Genomic DNA, 18,155 nt, shown 5'->3' with positions numbered 1-18,155 from the left:
AGCAGCCACAAGCCTGCCACTCCTACCCACATAACAGTGGGTCCTTCTGGCTTGGCTACAGGTCAGGTCTGAGGCCAGCCTCACAACCAAGGTAAGACTTCTCCAATCACCAGCTGGGTACTGGAGCTGAGGCTCGAAGGGCTTCGAGTTATGGGGCGCTAGGCTCCTGCTAGAAGGTTCCCACTCTTCCACGGGGTGGCAGGTGCCCTGGCTCAGCGGAGGCCTCTGCATTCTCACGGGACAGCTGGTGCATTCTGCCTCACTGGCAGAGCCCTGCAGTAGCCCCACATGTGGCCCAGCAGCCATTTCACTTTATCACAAATGTGAGCACCAGGCTGACATGACCACCAGAAGGGAACTTTTCCAGGCAAAATGCCTGAGTGCCCCAGCCAAGCCTTTGACACACATAAAGTTGCACTCAAGCTTTGGGCCTCACTGGCCTTTTGGGGAATAAAATCTAATTTAAAATTAAGAGAACATGACCAAATACCTTGTAAAAAATTGGCTTTATTTGTCACTTATTCACCTTGTCTCAGTTATGCCATTTTGGCGTCCACAGTGACAGTCCCCTGGAAGCTGGGGTCAGTCCCCACCCACCCACCATGACCATCACCCACAGGGTGTGAGTATGGGCCTTGCAGGGCCCAGCCGATGGTTACAGGCTGCAGGCAGGACTATGGGGCTCCTCCTGAGGCCTGGCGCCCTCCAGTCCCCAGCCCACCAGGTTGGGTACAGCTGCCTGCCTGCAAGAGGCCAAGCATTCCTAAGCATGGGCTGGGGAGGCCCTGTCCCTCTGTAGCAGCAGAGTGGACAGGGCAGTGGGAGAACCATGTGGGTAGGAGGGCATCAGGTCTCAGAGCCTCTCCCCTGCTCAGGACTGGGTCTAGACAAGGCCACGTGTGATAGGGTGGTAAGCCCTGGAACATATGGAGGAGCCTGGGGCCCATCTTGGTTCTGCTGCTGAGTTGCTGGGTGGCTTTGGGCAAGTCCCTTCTTGTCCCTTGATCACTGTTTCCTGGCTAGCACTGCCAGCGAGGTCTCCAGAGTGTGCCCCTCTGCCAGGCTGTGGTGGTGGCCCTGTGCTTCGCAGGCTGCCGTGTGCCCACTGTCAGTGTGGAGTCTCCCCGATAGGCTGCATGCACCCCCAGGACCCCTTCTTAGGATTGGGGCATCCCGCAAAACATTCTTGGTTCCACCAATGTCTAAAGCCAGCTCGAAACCTCAAGCTCCTCAGGATCTCAGTACCCAACTCTGCTGCCCTTGCTGCCAGGCAGTGCCTGTCCTAAGAGGGGACTCTCTCAAGGACAGAGGGAGGGTGCCCATCCCCAGGACCTAGGCCACCTGTCAGCACAAACAGAACTTACTCCAGATATAAACATGAGTCTTCTTATTTCAAACACTGGAGCAACTGATCAACACCATCACAGCCCACGCACCCCGAACCTGACTTCACTACCGACCTTGAGCCTGCACTGTCCTCTCTGCTGACGACACTGGTGATGCAGAAAGGAAGTCGGTGGCGTCTGCTCACTTGTGTGCAGTCCTAAGCATGGTAAGAAAACTGAAAATACAGCGGGGTGATCTTCAGCCCAGAAGGTGTAGTGGCTTGTGAGCACTAAGTCAGTTTCTGTCCATGTCTGATAGCCACCACAATGTCTCCCCTTGCTAGGGTAGCCGTGAGGAGATGCATCCAGTGATGGCTGGCAGAATCTAGACAAATGGACATCACTGCAAGGGTCTGTCCCCCTAGCTTGGCCAGGCTCAGTTTGGTAGAGCTGATGACCCAAGTGGACTAAACATGGAGCTAGCAGAAACAGGCAAACTCTAAGTCCAACCAGAAGAGTCAGCTAGAAGAGCCAACAGGTGCACACAGACAAATCCACAGACGGCCGGGAGTGTCTTCTGGGAAAGCCATCCCTCTCTTTTGGAAGAAGTTCTGTCCTTAAAAAAAATCACTTTTAAAATAAGGGAAAACAATGGTGTCTTAAAGAGAAAAACAGTCCTAAGCCAGATATTCCCACGCCTGATTGTGAAGGAGACATGCCAGCAAGGTCCCACGTCTCCGGGAAATACATGATCCGGTCCCAGCTTCACACCCTACTGCCAAAATGAAACGTAGACATTTCAGTTTTTGTGCTTCCAACCAGAGTGAGAAATTCCCTTTGTGGGGAAACAGGTGAGACTGCTGCAGCCGCATACGGCACTGAGAAGGTGCAAAGGTTAAAACAAAAGTTACATGGACACTTGGGGACAATCCTATACCATTCCCACTTCTCTGGCAGTCGGCTGAATAAAATTTCACTTTCACAGTTCTTTTTGCCAATGCCAGGATAAAAAGCAAAATTTTAAATTGGAAAATGTCTAGCACTTTACACAGTGGAATGAAAGAATACGAAATTCAAAACCATTATTAAACAAAAGTCCATATGCCGCAGCAGCACGCGCCATGATGAGAGCTCCCCTTCCGAGGCGCTTCCGGAGCAGCTTCCTCAACCCGTCCGGGAGACGGGCTCAGAAGAGCAGGGCCCCCATGCTGCCGACCTCACTCTGCTCCTTCACGAAGATCTCAAAGTACTGGTAGATGATGGTGACCGCGAGCAGGATCCCAGTTCCAGACCCAATGGCGCCCAGGAAGTCAGCCAGGACCGAGAGGGCCCCGATGCACAGCCCACCGAAGGCCGCGGCTGTGGGGATGTACCTGGGGAAGGGGACACAGTCAGCTCCGGGACACCCACAGAGCCCCCGTGAGCCAGGTGGCCAACAGGCTCACCTGGGACTTTGGGACCTAATGCCTCAAAGGCCCCTCTGCTGTCTCCTTGAAAGTCATCTACTATATCTAGTGCTCCAGGCCAAGGCGCTGCTGTCCAGGCAGTGGCCACACTGGTCATAGTGGCCAGGGGACTGTAACTAGACCAAACTGAGATGTCACATGAGATTTTGGAGATTTAATTTGAAGACAAGGATGTAAAATATCTCATCATGGTTTTTCTTACATTGATTATAATGTTGAAATGATACTTTGGATATACTGGGTTAAATATATTAAAATTAATTTCACCTGTTTCTTTTTACTTTTTAAATGTGACTTCTAGAAATTAAAAAAATTACATGTGACTTGAATTATATTTCTACTGCAGAGTGCTGTAAATTCAGCAGCTTAATATTAAGAGAATGAACTAAATTGCCTACCATCCCTGCTAGGGATTAGAAAATGATGTGAAGTTTGCAATTCTGGCTTTTCCTGTGGTTGCTTCCTTTAGGTAAGGCCCATAGGACAACCTGGTCTGCAGCTGACTTTGTAGACAGCTTTGTAGGAATACAGCCATGCTCATTTGTCTGTATCTGTCTGTGGCTGCTTGTGAGTGACGATGGAAGAGATGAGTAGTTGTAATGGAGACTGTGCAGACCGAAGAGTGCTGTGGCAACATCTAAGGTCACCTGGACTTTGCCCTTCCTCACCTAACTGCTCCATCCCCAAGGGGACAGCTATGTCTGGCACCATCACCTCTGGCCCAAACTCTTGCCATAGCCCGGCAGGTATGTGGCCTCCCCCTCTCCCTCTCTAGCGTGGTTTCATGTATTAGCACTGACCTTCCTAAGAGACTGCAGGCTCCATCCCTTCTGCCCTGCTTCAAACGTAAATCAATCCCTTCCGTGCCCAGCCACTGCCAGCCTTACTGCCATCTCAGGCCCCAAAATGCGCTCAGACGCCAGGACCTGCCTGCTCTGAGCTCAGAGTGACCCTCCTCCAGGGCGCTCTCTTCAGCACCCCACCGGCATGAGCCAGGGTGAGTGAGGGTCCCGCTGCCGCTCACAGCTGTTGCTCTCAGAACCCTTACCACACTGTCTCCCACCCGCCTGGCCACATGCTTCCATCTCCTTACCCAGTGGCTACCTCTGGAGGAAAGGGGCTGTTAGGTGTTTATTTTTACGTCTCCAGTGTCCAGTACTTAGCAAGTTCATAAATATTTAACATTTAGTTTTGTCCTATAACCCAAGGATAAGATTTAGTGACCCAGTAAGTGCTAGGGCCTATCAGGATGCCCTACGTGGAAAGAAACAACACATGTCCAGAGATGGGAGGTTGGGGACCTGGGGCCGCCACTCACCGATTGAGTTCATGGACCATGGAGGTCTCTCGGTGGCCCCTCATCACCATCTGCTGCTCCTTCAGCTGCTTTGCAACCTGCAGGGTGCCCACAGGGGAGAAGTTGGAATTGGAGGTTGAAGGGGAAACAGGCATTCCAAGTGGTACTAAACAGTACCACTTCCAGCATTTCCAGCACTGACAACAGATCGCCTCTTCCAGCACTGACAATATTCATACAGAGAACTTTAAAACTGCTGCAAGGAAGTCGTACGACAAAGTCTAACTTTACAGTGTGGATTCAGATTCTCATACCTACAGCTGATCTACTGGCTGAGCTCCATCTGTCAGCCCTTAAAGGAGGATGATCTGTCTGCATGTGTCACAGACCACTATTTATGTGAGGTGACAAATCCACACCCCTTATACTAGCCACACTTTCATCACCCTTCTAGAAGGTTTTGCTTCTACTTACATCTTTGGCAGAGGAACCTGAGACCTCAATCCACGTTTTGGAGAAGAATGCACAGGAGCCCAGCATGAACACTATGTATACAACTGCATGGACCGGGTCTTCTAACACAGAGCCAAAAGATTCTGGAGGGGACAGGTAATAGCAAAGGCCACCAACTGGATAAGCACGTGCGGGACCCCCAGAAGACGTGTCCTGGGGAAGAAGAAACCAAACGCGTGTGAGTGCTCCTCATTTTACTTTAGCATCAGGGCAAAAATAGTTCTGAGCAGGTGAAAGAATGCAATTTTACTTGGTGCCCATGGTACAATTTTCTTACTGAAAAGATAATGTGCTGAATTTGTAAAAGTTACAATGGAAAATATCTTTGGATGAAATATCTGTTCATGAGCAAGACACACTGACAGAAACCACTCCAACTAGCTGCATTGCTAGCTCATCTTCGAAGAGCCTACTTACCGACCAGGTGCCAAGCAGGCTGACCAGCAAGTTGCCACTGAAGCGAGCTGAGAGCATTTGGGAGATGACATAAAGGTTGGACACCAGGGCGGACTGCAGGATGATGGGGATGTTGGATGTATAGAAGAGCTTGATGGGGTAGGTGTTGTACTGGCCGCGGTAGCGGGCTGACTTGATTGGCAGGTCCACTCGGAAGCCCTGAGAAGTCAAACAGAACCAAATCCCCTTCACTGCTTCATTCCAGCCTGCTGCACAGAAGCACAGTCCAGCCGGGGACTATCCAGTGGGCCACAAGGGAGGAAATCCTGTGTGCTGGTTCTGGGGCTCCCAGTTCTGAGAGCTCGTGCCCATTCCTTACCCACCACCATACTCCTGCACTTTGGGGGAACATCCAGAACGGGCCCAGAAAAGCTGGTTTAAAAATACACTGAAGGCTAGGTGGGGTAGCTTACACCTGTAATCCCAGCACTTTGGGAGGCCGAGGTGGGAGAATTGCTTGAGCCCAGAAGTTCGAGACCAGCCTGGGCAACACAGTGAGACTCTATCTCTACAAAAAATAAACAAAACTAGCCGGGTGTAGTGGTGCACGCCTGTAGTCCCAGCTACTCAGGAGGCTGAGGTGGGATGATCACTTGAGCCTGGGAGGTCTAGGCTGCAGTGAGCCAAGATCACGCCACTGCATTCCAGCCTGAGCAACACGATGAGACCCTGTCTCACACAAAACAAAACATGGAAGTCAGCACGCTGGAGTGATCCTTTTTTTTTTTCCCCCCAAAAGACAAAGCCTATCACATTACATCTACATCTGTGTGGAATATGGAGAAAAGCCTGGAGGCCACACACCCAAATCCCAACGGCGTTTCTCTCTAGCTGGTGATGTTTCCTGAGGCTTTTACACTGGCTCTGAGGCAGGGCCACTACAGCAGTGGCCTCACACCTTGCAACAGTTCCTTACGGTGTTTTTAATCATAAACAGAAAAGCTAAACTTTTCTAGGAATACAACCTCTCCCTCGGAAACACTTGGAGAATAGAAAGAGTTTATTTGTACGAACTCCCAGTACCTATAACAGGGCTCAGAATACAGAGAATTTAAAAATTAAATACTTAAAGCTGGGCGCGGTGGCTCCCGCCTGTAATCCCAGTGCTTTGGGATGTGGAGGCGGGCGGATCACGAGGTCAGGAGATCGAGACCATCCTGGCTAACACGGTGAAACCCTGTCTCTACTAAAAATACAAAAAAATTCACCGGGCGTGGTGGCAGGCACCTGTAGTCCCATCTACTCGGAAGGCTGAGGCAGGAGAATCTCTTGAACCTGGGAGGCAGAGGTTGCAGTGAGTTGAGATTGTGCCACTGCACTCCAGCCTGGGCAACGGAGCAAGACTCCGTCTCAAAAAAAAAAATTAAATTCTTAATGATCTGACTGCGAATTCTGGCAAAGCCCCTAAAGAGTTAGCTTTTTATTAAGCAGGAATCTGGCTTAGTCTCAGAAGGAACAGGAAAAGCATGTAGCTGGTATAAATACCTTTCACAAACATCAAACTACCTTTTATCTCTCTCCCTTCTTTTTAAAAAACACCAAAAATACAAAGTGGACCATCAAAAAATACAAAGGTCAATCCAATTACAGGGACACAACTAGCAGTTCAGGTTTCTTACTCAGAAGCAAGTTTAAAAGATGGAATACTTTTAAAGGTAAGACAGCTCAAGAAGATAGGCCTTTTCCGAGATGCTGAAGTTACCTATAAATATCATACAAACTTTTAAGAGAGCAATGAGGTTTCAGAGCTAGAGTACTTTTTGCTTCTCTTGAACTAAGAACTTAGAAATATATTTTCTTACCTGTTGATAGGCCCAACCCAAAGGAACATGATTTCATGAATGTTAGAACTGCCTTAATTTTGTTTCGTTAATGGCAGGTCCCATGACTCAATGAACGTGCTTGTCCAGCTCGTCTGGAAACCTGCTGCCTTCAAATACCATCTCATCGTTTCAACACAATATGATGACAGTGCACCCCACAGAGTGGGGGACCGCACACAAGGCATTCTGACACTTAAATCCAGACCACGGAAACTCCCTGGGGTTGGATCTGGACGCACCTGGAAATAGATGACCACTGCAAAGACAAAGATGGTGGCGATGAGATTCATGAGGTTGGGGAGATTCTGGCGGTAGAACGCCTCCCGAAGGGCTCGGACCTTGTCTGTGCGTGTGGCCAGCAGATGGAAAAGTGCAATGATAGCACCTTCAAATTCCATTCCTGTTGGCAAAGGAGGACACAAATGTGAAGGAACAAACAGGCAACTCAATTTGCTTCTAGGCTTCTTAGCAAGAGGAAAACAAACAAGTTATTAGACACATGGTGCTCATAGCCACAGGGATACAGCATGTATTCTACTTATCCCTCACTTCTCTTCTGTAGAGAATTCAAACTACAGAAACGGGCTATTCTGTTTTGTTTTGTTTTCTTTTTTGACAGGGTCTCTCTCTGTTGCCTAGGCTGGAGTGCAGTGGTGTGGCAGCACCTCACTGCAGCCTCAACCTCCTCCTCCTGGGCTCAAGTGATCCTCCTATCTCAGCCTTCCGAATAGCTGGGACTACAGGCGTGCTACCACACCTGGCTAATTTTTTATTTTTTATTTTTGTACAGTTGGGGTCTCACTATGTTACCCAGTCTGGTCTTGAACTCCTGACCTCAAGCGATCCTCCTGCCTCACCCACCCAAAGTGTTGGGATTACAGGTGTGAGCCACAGCACCCAACCACTATTCCACTTTTTAAAATTAACTAGTCTCATTTCTTAGGCACATGAGTCAGTGGCCACCAGAGGTGTGGAATGATGATAATTTACAAAAATAAAAGCAGACTCTGCTGAACTCTAGCTGGAAGGGGTCATCCACTGAAGAGGGGACTCAGAGCCGGCAAATCTACTTTCCTGGAAAATCCTGAGACGCACAAGTACCCATTCAACAGCTTTGAAGTGCAGGCTGCCCCTGGTCGGTGAGTGGGGAGGCTCCAGCTCTCTGCTCCTTACACCAAGGGTACAAGTATAGAGGATGTGCTTGCGTCCACCATGTGGCCCCAACCAAATCACACCCTGCCAGATGCTCCTGAGGGAGGCAGGCCTAGGGGTGGAGTGAGCTTACTGAGAGACTGAGGGAAACGGGAAAGGGACCCATTCTGAGAATGAGACAACAGAGTAACAAGTGAGAGGAAGGCGGGGAGTGTGGTGCATTATTAAGGCCTAAGTTTTAGACATTAGCAAGAAATTTACTTAAGCTAAAAAACTAAAAAGCGAAAGAAAGAAACAAGTGGTAACCTCTGCCATTCCAGGACGGTATAACCATCCCATAATGGAAGCCTGGCAACTCTCAGTACTTCTACTGGGAGGAAGCTGGCATTACTTCCAGAAACAGGGTCTCTGTGGGCAGTGTGGGGTCATGGTATCGGTACTCTGAGGAGCACTTTTTAAAAAGTCAAATAGGAGTCGGGCACGGTGGCTCATGCCTGTAATCCCAGCACTTTGGGAGGCTGAGGTGGGCAGATCACAAGGTCAGGAGTTCAAGACCAGCCTGGCCAAGATGGTGAAACCCCGTCTGTACTAAAAATACAAAAACATTAGCCGAGCATGGTGGCAGGTGCAGTACTCAGGAGGCTGAGGCAGAGAACTGCTTGAACCCGGGAAGCGGAGGTTGCAGTGAGCTGAGATGGCAACACTGCACTTGAGCCTGGACGACAGAACAAGACTCCATCTCAACAACAAAAAAAGTCAAATAGGGACTATATTTGATGGCCACTTTGGAGTAAAATTTATTTTACATGACAGATTAAATAGGAAAACTGAAACTGAAAGCCAGACCGTACTTAGAGGACCCATCTAGTACTGTGGAACTTATCAAATGTGTCCATTCCCTTGTGCTTAACAGTGAAATAGAGTGAAATGTAAGAAATGAAGACATCCTACAAAACGGAAAGCTTCTATTCAACCAAAATAGCTTGGTAGCTGAGAGAATGGGAAGAGTAACCAAATTGATGGTATGTGGGGTTTTCCTTTTAAAAGCACATTAAATAAAAACTTGAGAAAGGATCACTTTACCCCAAAGCTAATAATTCTGTCCTCTGGACCTAGACCTGGATGGTGAGCCTAGAGAGGTGGCCCAAATCTGGAGTTCAGCTCATGAGCCATCCAGACCCCCAAGTGCCTGACACTGAGTTTGGGTGCTGCAGATGTGACATCTCCAGATTGTGTCTCTGGATGCTGTCAGGAGTAGATTCTGCTCCTTGATTTTCCTTTCATAGAACAAATTTTCCGAGTTTCACTTTTACTCCTCCTATGACTAAAAAGCAAGTGAATCTAGGAAAAGGTGAAACTAAAGAACTCAAAAGCACTGTCCTCAAGTTTCTAACACATGATAGCTGGGACCACCTGCTACATCTTCCTGGACCATTCAGAGATGACAAGTCAGGCAGATCAGCTAACCAATGTGACCACTGACCTCCTCTGCTGTGGCTTCTGTGAAAGAGACACCATGTCCTAACTGGCCATCATGTCATCTCACCCTGTGGTGGTCTTTCGTCAGTTCCCATCCTTTCCACCTTTTGGTCCTGTGTGACAAGGCTGGCCTGTTTACCCACAGTATCGAATTTGGGACTAATTCCCAGTTCTGGATTGTTCTTGCTGCCCAGGGAAGCAGCAGTGATTACTCTCTCTGCCTATAGAATCTCATTCAACAGCCTCCCCCATCCCAAGCCAAGTTGCAACGTCTCCAGGCACAGCTGCAAAGCTGCCGTCCCAGCTGTGCCCTCTGTGTGGCTCTCCCTGCCCCTCCTCACCAGGCTCTCCCTCCAGCACCACTCACTGCCCACATGCAGGCCATTCTGAATTCAGCCCTTCCTGAATGCATCTCGTGTCACCCAGGTCCCAAACATGAGCAACTGACATTTAGACAATTGACTTCAAGGCCAGACAAACCCACCTTTGCTTCTTAGTTTTCTCCCACCTTGAAAGTGCTTCTCTGGCCCCCCGTCTTACTTGCTTCCTCCAAATGCCCTGACACAATGCTCTCCTGTAGGATGGCTTGGTTGGGGCTGGATTACTGCTGTACACACCTAGCTGCTCTCTCTGCATTTCAGTGCAGAGCAAATCACTCCTTCCAAACTCTGGCTCCCATCACTCAATACCCTGCTGCAGAATGGAACATGAGCCTCTGGCAGCTACTACTGGGCTGCTAAGCCACCAGGGCCTTCCCCTCTGACTTTACTTCCTTCCCACTCAGGCGCTCCCCAAAGGCCAGTCGCCATGATGGTCTTGTCAAATACCTGAACTCCTACAATGCGTTCCCTCTCCTGCCTTTTCACATCCTGCCAAACTTTGCCTTCCGGACCTGCTTCTCCCAATTTACCTTGGATTTCCTAAAATTATACAAAGTACCTAAGGAAGCATCAAATGTGATCTTGCCCACTCTTCTCTATGGCTCCCTACTTCAAGCTCCACTATCCATTGTAACCTGTTAGGCACATGCAGCCTTCACTTGTCTGGGGACCAGTTTTCCATCTCATTAATGAGATAATATGGTCTCTGGAGGCCAAGGACTCTGTTTCCAACATTCAATTAAAAGAAAACTCTCAAATAACGCATGATTATTTCTCCTGGAATGCTCCTCAGTGAAGAAGATATTTAGTGTCAAAAATGTTTATTTCCTTTCCCTAAAAAGTCACTCTCTCTAAGGCTTCCCTTATATGTTTTGACCTTTTTATTAAAAACATGCTCTGTTACAAGATTTCTGTGGCACTTAGTGGATGTAGCACAGCATGCTAATATTTGATATGCATCTACCAGAAGCCAGGCATCACATAATTTCATGCTGCTTCTCATTTCATCCTGATAACCAAGATTCAGTGGTGAGGGAATCTGCCCAAAGCCACCTATGTACAACTAACAGGAACAGCCAGGATTTGAACGCAGGTGCTAAGCTCCAAGTTCAGGCCTTTTTCAGAAAGCTGCCCCTTGCATGACCAAGTGCTTTGCTTTAGGAATTTCATTTTTAGAAATTTCTTCACTGAGAGCAGCTGCCAAAACATACAAAGATGAACATATGAGGACGTTCACTGTTTCAATGTTAACAATAAAAACACCTGGAAATGACTTAACATTGCTTTATCGTTGCAATATAAGGTTATACTGTGCTAAGAAAAGTGAGGCAGGATTGTGTATTCTGACATGCCGAACGTCCAGGAGATATTTTTATATGAAAAGTGCAAGTTAGGTATCATTATAATTATAAGCCTATTTGTTTTTTTAAAACTTTGCAGTTTTAAAAACTTTTCTGATTTTAAAAATCAGAAGAGATAAACCTAAAACTGACATAATTTTTCTGTGGAACGGGGGGATTTTTGTCTTCTGCTTTGCATTGCTTAATCGTTTTTGCTGAAAGCTGTTGCCACTAGAGCAGCACAGGGCCCTTACCTCGGCCAGTGTTGACAGTGGTGGGGCTGAATGCCTTCCATACGATGGTTTCACAGATGTTAGTTGCAATGAAGAGGGAGATACCAGAACCAAGGCCATATCCTTTTTGCAGGAGTTCATCCAAAAGTAGGACAATTAAGCCAGCAACAAAGAGCTATAAAAATTTAAAAATACAAGACTATGTGTTACTGCTCCCCATGGACATGGTTCCATCCTTCAGTAATTGGGTTCTCTGATATAAATGCTGAAGACAGAGTGAGATCACATCCTCAGTCCCAGACAGTGGTCAGTAAAGCCTTTCTCTGCTGAATTCAGAGGGCTAACCCAGAGTCTTAAGCTTCTGCTTCCTTTCAGTAGTTCCTTTTAGGTGTGGTTGATATTCGTTATGTGAGAACTGCAGGTAAGTGTGAGGGGCTACTCAGAGGGAGATGTTAGCATAACGATTACCTGAATGGTGATTAGCAGGCAAATTCCAGCACCCATTTCAGAAGGGTCCCCATACATCCCGGTCATCACATACACGATAGACTGGCCAATAGTAATGATCATGCCAAATACTAGAATTGAAAGAAAGAAGTGTTTTCCAAGTGGGTCACTACACAGAGCAAAAGAAATAGTTCAGAAATACCTACTCAACGCCAGGCATAGGGGAGAACAAAGATGAAGAGCAGTGATACTACCTCCAAGGGGCTTGACTGAGAACATGCTAAACCATCACATCAGCAAAGTACATGATGAATCAAAAGCCTTTTAACAAAAGCACACTTGTTCTTTAGTTTCACCTTTTCCTAGATTCACTTGCTTTTTAATCATGGGAGGAGTAAAAGTGATACGTGGAAAATTTGTTCTATTCAAAGAAAATCAGGGAGCAGAACCTACTCCTGACAGCATCCGGAGACAATCTGGAGATGTCACACCTGCAGCACCCAAACTCAATGTCAGGCACTTGGGGTTTGGATGGCTCATGAGCTGAACTCCAGATTTGGGCCACCTCTCTAGGCTCACCATCCAGATCTGGGTCCAGAGGACAGAATTACTAGCTTTTGGGTAAAGTGATCCCTTCTCAAGTTTTTATTTAATATGCTTTTAAAAGGAAAACCCCACATACCATCAATTTGGTTACTCTTCCCATTCCCTTAGCTACCAAGCTATTTCGGTCTAAGAGAAGCTTTCCTTCTTTTTTTTTTTTTTTTTTGAGACAGAGTCTCTCTCTGTTGCCCAAGTAGGCTGGAGAGCAGTGGCGCGATCTCGGCTCACTGCAACCTCCACCTCCCAGGTTCAAGCGATTCTCCTGCCTCAGCCTCTGGAGTAGCTAGGACTACAGCATGTGCCACCACACCCGGCTAAGTTTTTGTATTTTTAGTGGAGACAGGGTTTCACCATGTTAGCCAGGATGGTCTCCATCTCCTGACCTCGTGATCTGCCCACCTCGGCCTCCCAAAGTGCTGGGATTACAGGCATGAGCCACCGCGCCTGGTGAAATTTTTTTATAAAACACTTGCCAAATAACTACTATGTGCCAGGCATTGTGACAGTGATTATTTAATCCTTACGACTGCTCTGAAGTAGCCATTACTTCCAAGTAATAATGAAATGGTGTCCAAGGGTGCTAAGACCTCCAAGCTCTGATCCTTCCACTCCATTACACGGCCTCAGGGGCACTCCAGACACTCTCCCCTGCCTTGCCCGGCCCATCCCCAGCACCTAGCACCTCTGCTCTCCCAGAAGTGCTCATGCTAACACAGGCCATGGAGCTCCTACAGGGTTGGCAGGCCAAGGAGGTTGCAGCACAACAGAAAAAACTGTTTGGGCTGGGCATGGTGGCTCACGCCTATAATCCCAGCACTTTGGGAGGCCGAGGCAGGTGGATCACGAGATCAGGAGTTTAAGACCAGCATGGCCAATGTAGTGAAACCCCATCTTTACTAAAAACACAAAAATTAGCCAGGTGTAGTGGCACGCACCTGTAATCCCAGTTACTCAGGAAGCTGAGGCAGGAGAATTGCTTGAACGTGGGAGGTGGAGGTTGCAGTGAGCCAAGATTGCATCACTGCACTCCGGCCTGAGCAACAGAGTTAGACTCCATCCGCCCCTCCTCAAAAAAAAAAAAAAGAAAACCTGTTTGATGCCATTATAGCAAATACAAATTCTCCAACTATAGACATCAGATTATTCACAATCTTTCTTACACTTTTGGGCCCCGTTGAAGAGAGCTCGGTCTTTTGGGGTGTCACCAACTTCAATTATCTTGGCGCCAGCCAAGAGTTGCATTATAAGGCCAGATGTGACAATGGGAGAGATTCCCAGCTCCATCAATGTGCCTTGAGGAAACGGAGAAGCAAAACAGTCAATATTAGCTTGGAAACATAGTACATTATTTTAAAAATGAATAAGCAAAATTTGACTGAGTACCCCTTATATGAAACTAATGTGTTTCAGTTTCCTAGCTGCATTTAATTTAGAGAACCCCAAAATATCAACGATTAGTGTATAATTCAATTCATTCTGTTCAGCCTGCGAGGCAACATCTTATTCTGTTTAGGAAGTCACATGGTGTCTAAACAGATTGCTGCATTTAAATTCACCATAAACAGATTCATTCTGGTTTTAGAGATAAGAAACGTTTGTCTCTTCATCAGTTAATAAAAAAAGGATAACATTCAAATAATTCCCAGAGTCTGGAAAGGCAGCCTGTACAATTGTATCTAGTTGTGAATAAGCCTCTACTTCCCATTATGTTAAAATGAGCTATATTTCCAACTGATTTGGAATTTAATTCAACTATGTTTTTAAAATGAGTTAATCAAATGCAGTATCAACATACACATTCAGAATCCTCCCCAGTCCCATAGGTAACTGGTTAGAGGATACAAAACACTGTTACATATTTTTTGACAATATATGTAACCTATAGATATGAAAAAGATACAGCTGAAAAACAAATTGCATATTCTGAAGAATGTTATCAATGGAAATGTCATCATTTCAGGTATTCAAAAAGTATTCTAGTTGTTTTTCCATGTTTTTTATTCTCTCTATAGCATAGACTTATCTTGTCAATACAGGTTTTGTACTGCATTCAAATACGATTCCAAATATGATGGTAATGCCTTGGTGCTGAACTCAGCATTTAATAAGGCTACTCAACACAGCACACTAACATTCTTCACTCTATTTTCCAAGTCACTCTCTAAGTTCCATATAAAGCCAAAGCCTATAATTTAACTAAGTGAAGCTAGGTAAGCCCACACTGTACAGAGAAAAGAGAGAGAGAGCCAGAGTCCTACCTCTGTTAGAGGCTAGAATCACTCTCATCCAGTAGAAAGGGTCAGCTGAATCTGAAGACATGATCCCAAACAGGGGAATCTGGGAATAGGCAAAGAGCAAAACAGTCAGCACACCTGTTTCCAGCTACTTTTATCCCCCTCCCCAATACGAAATACAAGCCTTAGCTTACCTGGCAGCACACTAAGAAGATAAAGAGGGTGATAGCGGTCCACAGCACTTTCTCTTTAAACTGAATCTAGAGTAGAAGCGAATGAATTAAAGCAGGGGTTACTTTCAAAAGCAAATTAATAAAAATGGACTCCAATCAGACCCCTTTCTCTAAAAATGGACTCCAACCAGACCCTTTCCTCTGTTCAGCAGAGAAGCTGAACCATGTACCAAACATAAGTACCATTGTACTGCGTAACTTCCACTGCACAGAGTACAATGCAAGGACCTATAGGCATCACCCCAGCTCACCTCACACCACAGAGAGTTATCTTTATTTTACAACTCAGTCTTAGAAGACTAAATAATTTGTCCCAAACCGCAATGCTAAAGTGAGTTTGAGTCCCAAACTGTGCCATTAGCATTAACAGTTAAGACTCAAGATCAAAGAATGTCACAATAGAACATGACTTGTAAAACACACGAGCAACCACTTTTCATTTGAGTGTAAGTCACAAAACCTTGTTATTCTGGAGCCAAGTAATTTGGAATTGCTCAATAGTGTATTTTCTATGAATTAAGGGTAAAATAGTATAATAAACAATATTGGGGAAGGGCAGGAGAATTGCACGTTTAACCTATTAGTAACATCTGTTAAGGATTTTCACATCTTCTCAGGTACAAAGGTTGCACAGGTGACAAGAATCGCTGAAAAGATGACTATTACGTATCATAAGAAAGGTTTAGACCTTCCACCTAAAGCCTCTGTCACTAAAGAGTAGAGCGGGAACTCTTCCAGGTTTTCTGCCTCTGAAACTGAGTGTCTTCACTAGTGTCTGCTGCCTACACTAGACTAATGACTTTAGAGGGCTTAACAAATATGAATTATCGTATAGACGGAAGATTCTGAGGTTGAAATACCTTGTGAGAGACTGACATTATTAAGCGAACAAAACCGTATTCTTTAAAAACACTTCTAGGCAGCCACTGAGTCAGCATTCCCAGCCCTCTGGCCAGAACAGGAGTCACAGTCCTCTAACTATACATGCAGGCAAAGTAGGACACAGTCATACAGCCACACAAGGGTGGTGTGAATTAGTGTTCAGATACTTCATCCAAAGCTGAGGGCATTCACAGGACTCTTCTTCTCTTGAGAATGCTCCTCTTCCCACCTACCATCCCACCACACTAAGAAATTAGAAAATGGCTGAGAAAAGGCAACACCATTTCAGACTAACCTGTCTGAAATGAATCTTGACGGGAAACAAAGAGCAGACAATTTTTTCAAGACTTTTTAATCACCAAGTCCCCTCTCCTGGTTACAATCAAATTTAACATCAAAACCCCAAAAGCTCTTTTTCCAAGTCCTGTCTCCTCTGCCTCTTAGTAGCCCCTAAATCCATTCTTGCTCAGTACCACAGTTCATCCTCTGATGTGAAAAGCCTCTAAACCAACTCTAGTCCTCTCCCTTCCTTCCAAAGTGACATTCTTATGTCTGGCCCTTGTTATTCATCTCCTGTTGTTCCCCACCTTCCATTATGTTCCATCAATAGGAACTACATCTAACAACCTCTCATCCAAACATGCTACACTCTTGTCACCAATGCCTTTGCAAACGATATACTCCTTTTACTTGGAATTCCTTTCCATCCCTTCAAGGAGACTTCTATTTGTCCTTCAAAACCACTGTAAGACATCATGTCTTCCAGAGTTAATCCCTTCCTGAGCCACTGCTATACCTTGCACATATTTCCCTTGTTCCATCTACCACACTGAGTTACAAGGCCAATGTCACATAGCTACTAAGGAGCGATGTAAAGAGTAGGACCTAGGCTTGCCTGCCTCCAGAGCCATACCCCTCCACTACATTGGAATTGAGGGGTAAAGTTTTACAAATTCGTCCATTAAAAGAAGCACATGGGCATTTCTATGAAACTATTTTAAGTAAAAAATGAAAGTGGATTCCAACAACCCAAGTGTCCATGTGAATGCTTTAACAACAGTTTGAAAAATAATGTGAGGATACAAACATTTTATTCCCCACTCTCTAACCTAGGAACCTAACGAAACTTTTTTTTCGTTATTTGATAGCTGCACTTATACTGGCAACACTCACTCCACACAATTTCGGATTCAACACAGTTCTACATTTAATCTTTCCTTATTTTAATACACTGGCTGTGAAAAGCAGCAGACTTCACAAAAGAATAGGCTTTATTCTCACTATTGTGACAGCCTACATAAAAGGTACAAACTCATTTGCAAATACTAAAGTGACAGCCCTTCCCTTTAACAGATGGATACAAAGGGCATCTACTGGGAAAAAAAACCCAACCCATGACCTGCTCCCGTTGGAGGTGAAAAAGGGAGGGTAACTCAATCTGCTATCCTAACTGAGGCCTTATTCATTCACGGCTCGGATCCATTTTTGGGACAGGGCAACCGGAGGCTTTGTTCTCGGAGCAACTTCCACTAAAGATGCTCCAAATACAGCACGATGACTTCCGTGGAAATTTCCACACAACCAGGTCACCTTTCGACAGCTCTCCTGAGTAACAGAGCACGACTACACTCCAAGGCAAGAAAAGGGAGGTTTCCATTGCCGTGCTGAAGCCATTTTTAATCATACTGTAAACTTCCAGAGTCCAGGCAGTTTCCTGAAACCTTGTTTGTTGGCAATTTGGGGTACTTACCTTCCTCTCCGGCTTCTGAATTTCCGGCAGGATGACACAGAAGGGTTTGATGACTTCCAGAAATTTGACTTTGATGGGAGAAACAAAACAGGAAGAGTTAGAACACAGAGAAGTAACCGTCCGCGCTACCCAGGGAAGCCTTCTGCCCAGGACGAGTGAGAGCAGTGGCCAGGGGAGCCGGCCGCATCCGGGACTCGTGGGGATACTCGAGAAGGGTCGGGGACACCGGCCGCGTTCTGCAGGGGGCCGGGCAGGGCTGGCCGGCGAGCTCTCGACCGCACGGGTGAGGGGAAGGGGAATCTGATCCGTCCCCGCCTCGGTAGAGCTGCCCCTGCAGGACTCACTTGCCATGGCGGCGGCTGCTCGGGCTCCGGGTCCCGCTTCGGCTCAGCTCTGCTCCGCGTGACGCGACCCTGCCCGCGGCCCAGTCTGTTCCACCGCACAGCACCTCCGCCGAGAGACACGTCACTGCTAGCCCGGCGGCGAGCGGCACGGCGAGGCGCGGGGCGGGGCCGGGGCCGGGGCAGGGCCTCGGGTCGCTT

The 18,155-nt window shown here is 46.7% G+C and overlaps 1 protein-coding gene across 1 annotated transcript; it reads right to left on the bottom strand.

Moving 5' to 3' along the window:
• Window positions 1-487: 487 nt before the first annotated feature.
• Window positions 488-18,143, bottom strand: SEC61A1 (SEC61 translocon subunit alpha 1). The gene is made up of 12 exons (XM_007985457.3): window positions 17,958-18,143; window positions 17,614-17,681; window positions 14,943-15,008; window positions 14,773-14,851; window positions 13,675-13,806; window positions 11,933-12,042; window positions 11,486-11,639; window positions 7,120-7,280; window positions 5,019-5,216; window positions 4,563-4,754; window positions 4,110-4,186; window positions 488-2,698 (listed from the first exon to the last, which is right to left on the bottom strand). Exons 1-12 carry the CDS (start codon window positions 17,962-17,964, stop codon window positions 2,512-2,514), a joined length of 1,431 nt encoding a protein of 476 aa, XP_007983648.1. The 5' UTR covers window positions 17,965-18,143; the 3' UTR covers window positions 488-2,511.
• Between the last annotated feature and the right edge of the window lie 12 nt (window positions 18,144-18,155).

The sequence above is a fragment of the Chlorocebus sabaeus genome, chromosome 22, assembly GCF_047675955.1.
Source record: "Chlorocebus sabaeus isolate Y175 chromosome 22, mChlSab1.0.hap1, whole genome shotgun sequence".
Lineage (NCBI taxonomy): Eukaryota > Metazoa > Chordata > Mammalia > Primates > Cercopithecidae > Chlorocebus > Chlorocebus sabaeus.
This window is presented reverse-complemented; position numbering and strand designations above follow the sequence as displayed.

Bases quoted from the DNA above. Each gene is read 5' to 3' on its own strand.
- SEC61A1 (XM_007985457.3), bottom strand. The intron at 7,281-11,485 runs GTAAGGGCCCTG...CTTTGCCAACAG, and splicing joins CACTGTCAACACTGGCCGAG to GAATGGAATTTGAAGGTGCT. The intron at 5,217-7,119 runs GTGCGTCCAGAT...TTGACTTCTCAG, and splicing joins CAGTGGTCATCTATTTCCAG to GGCTTCCGAGTGGACCTGCC.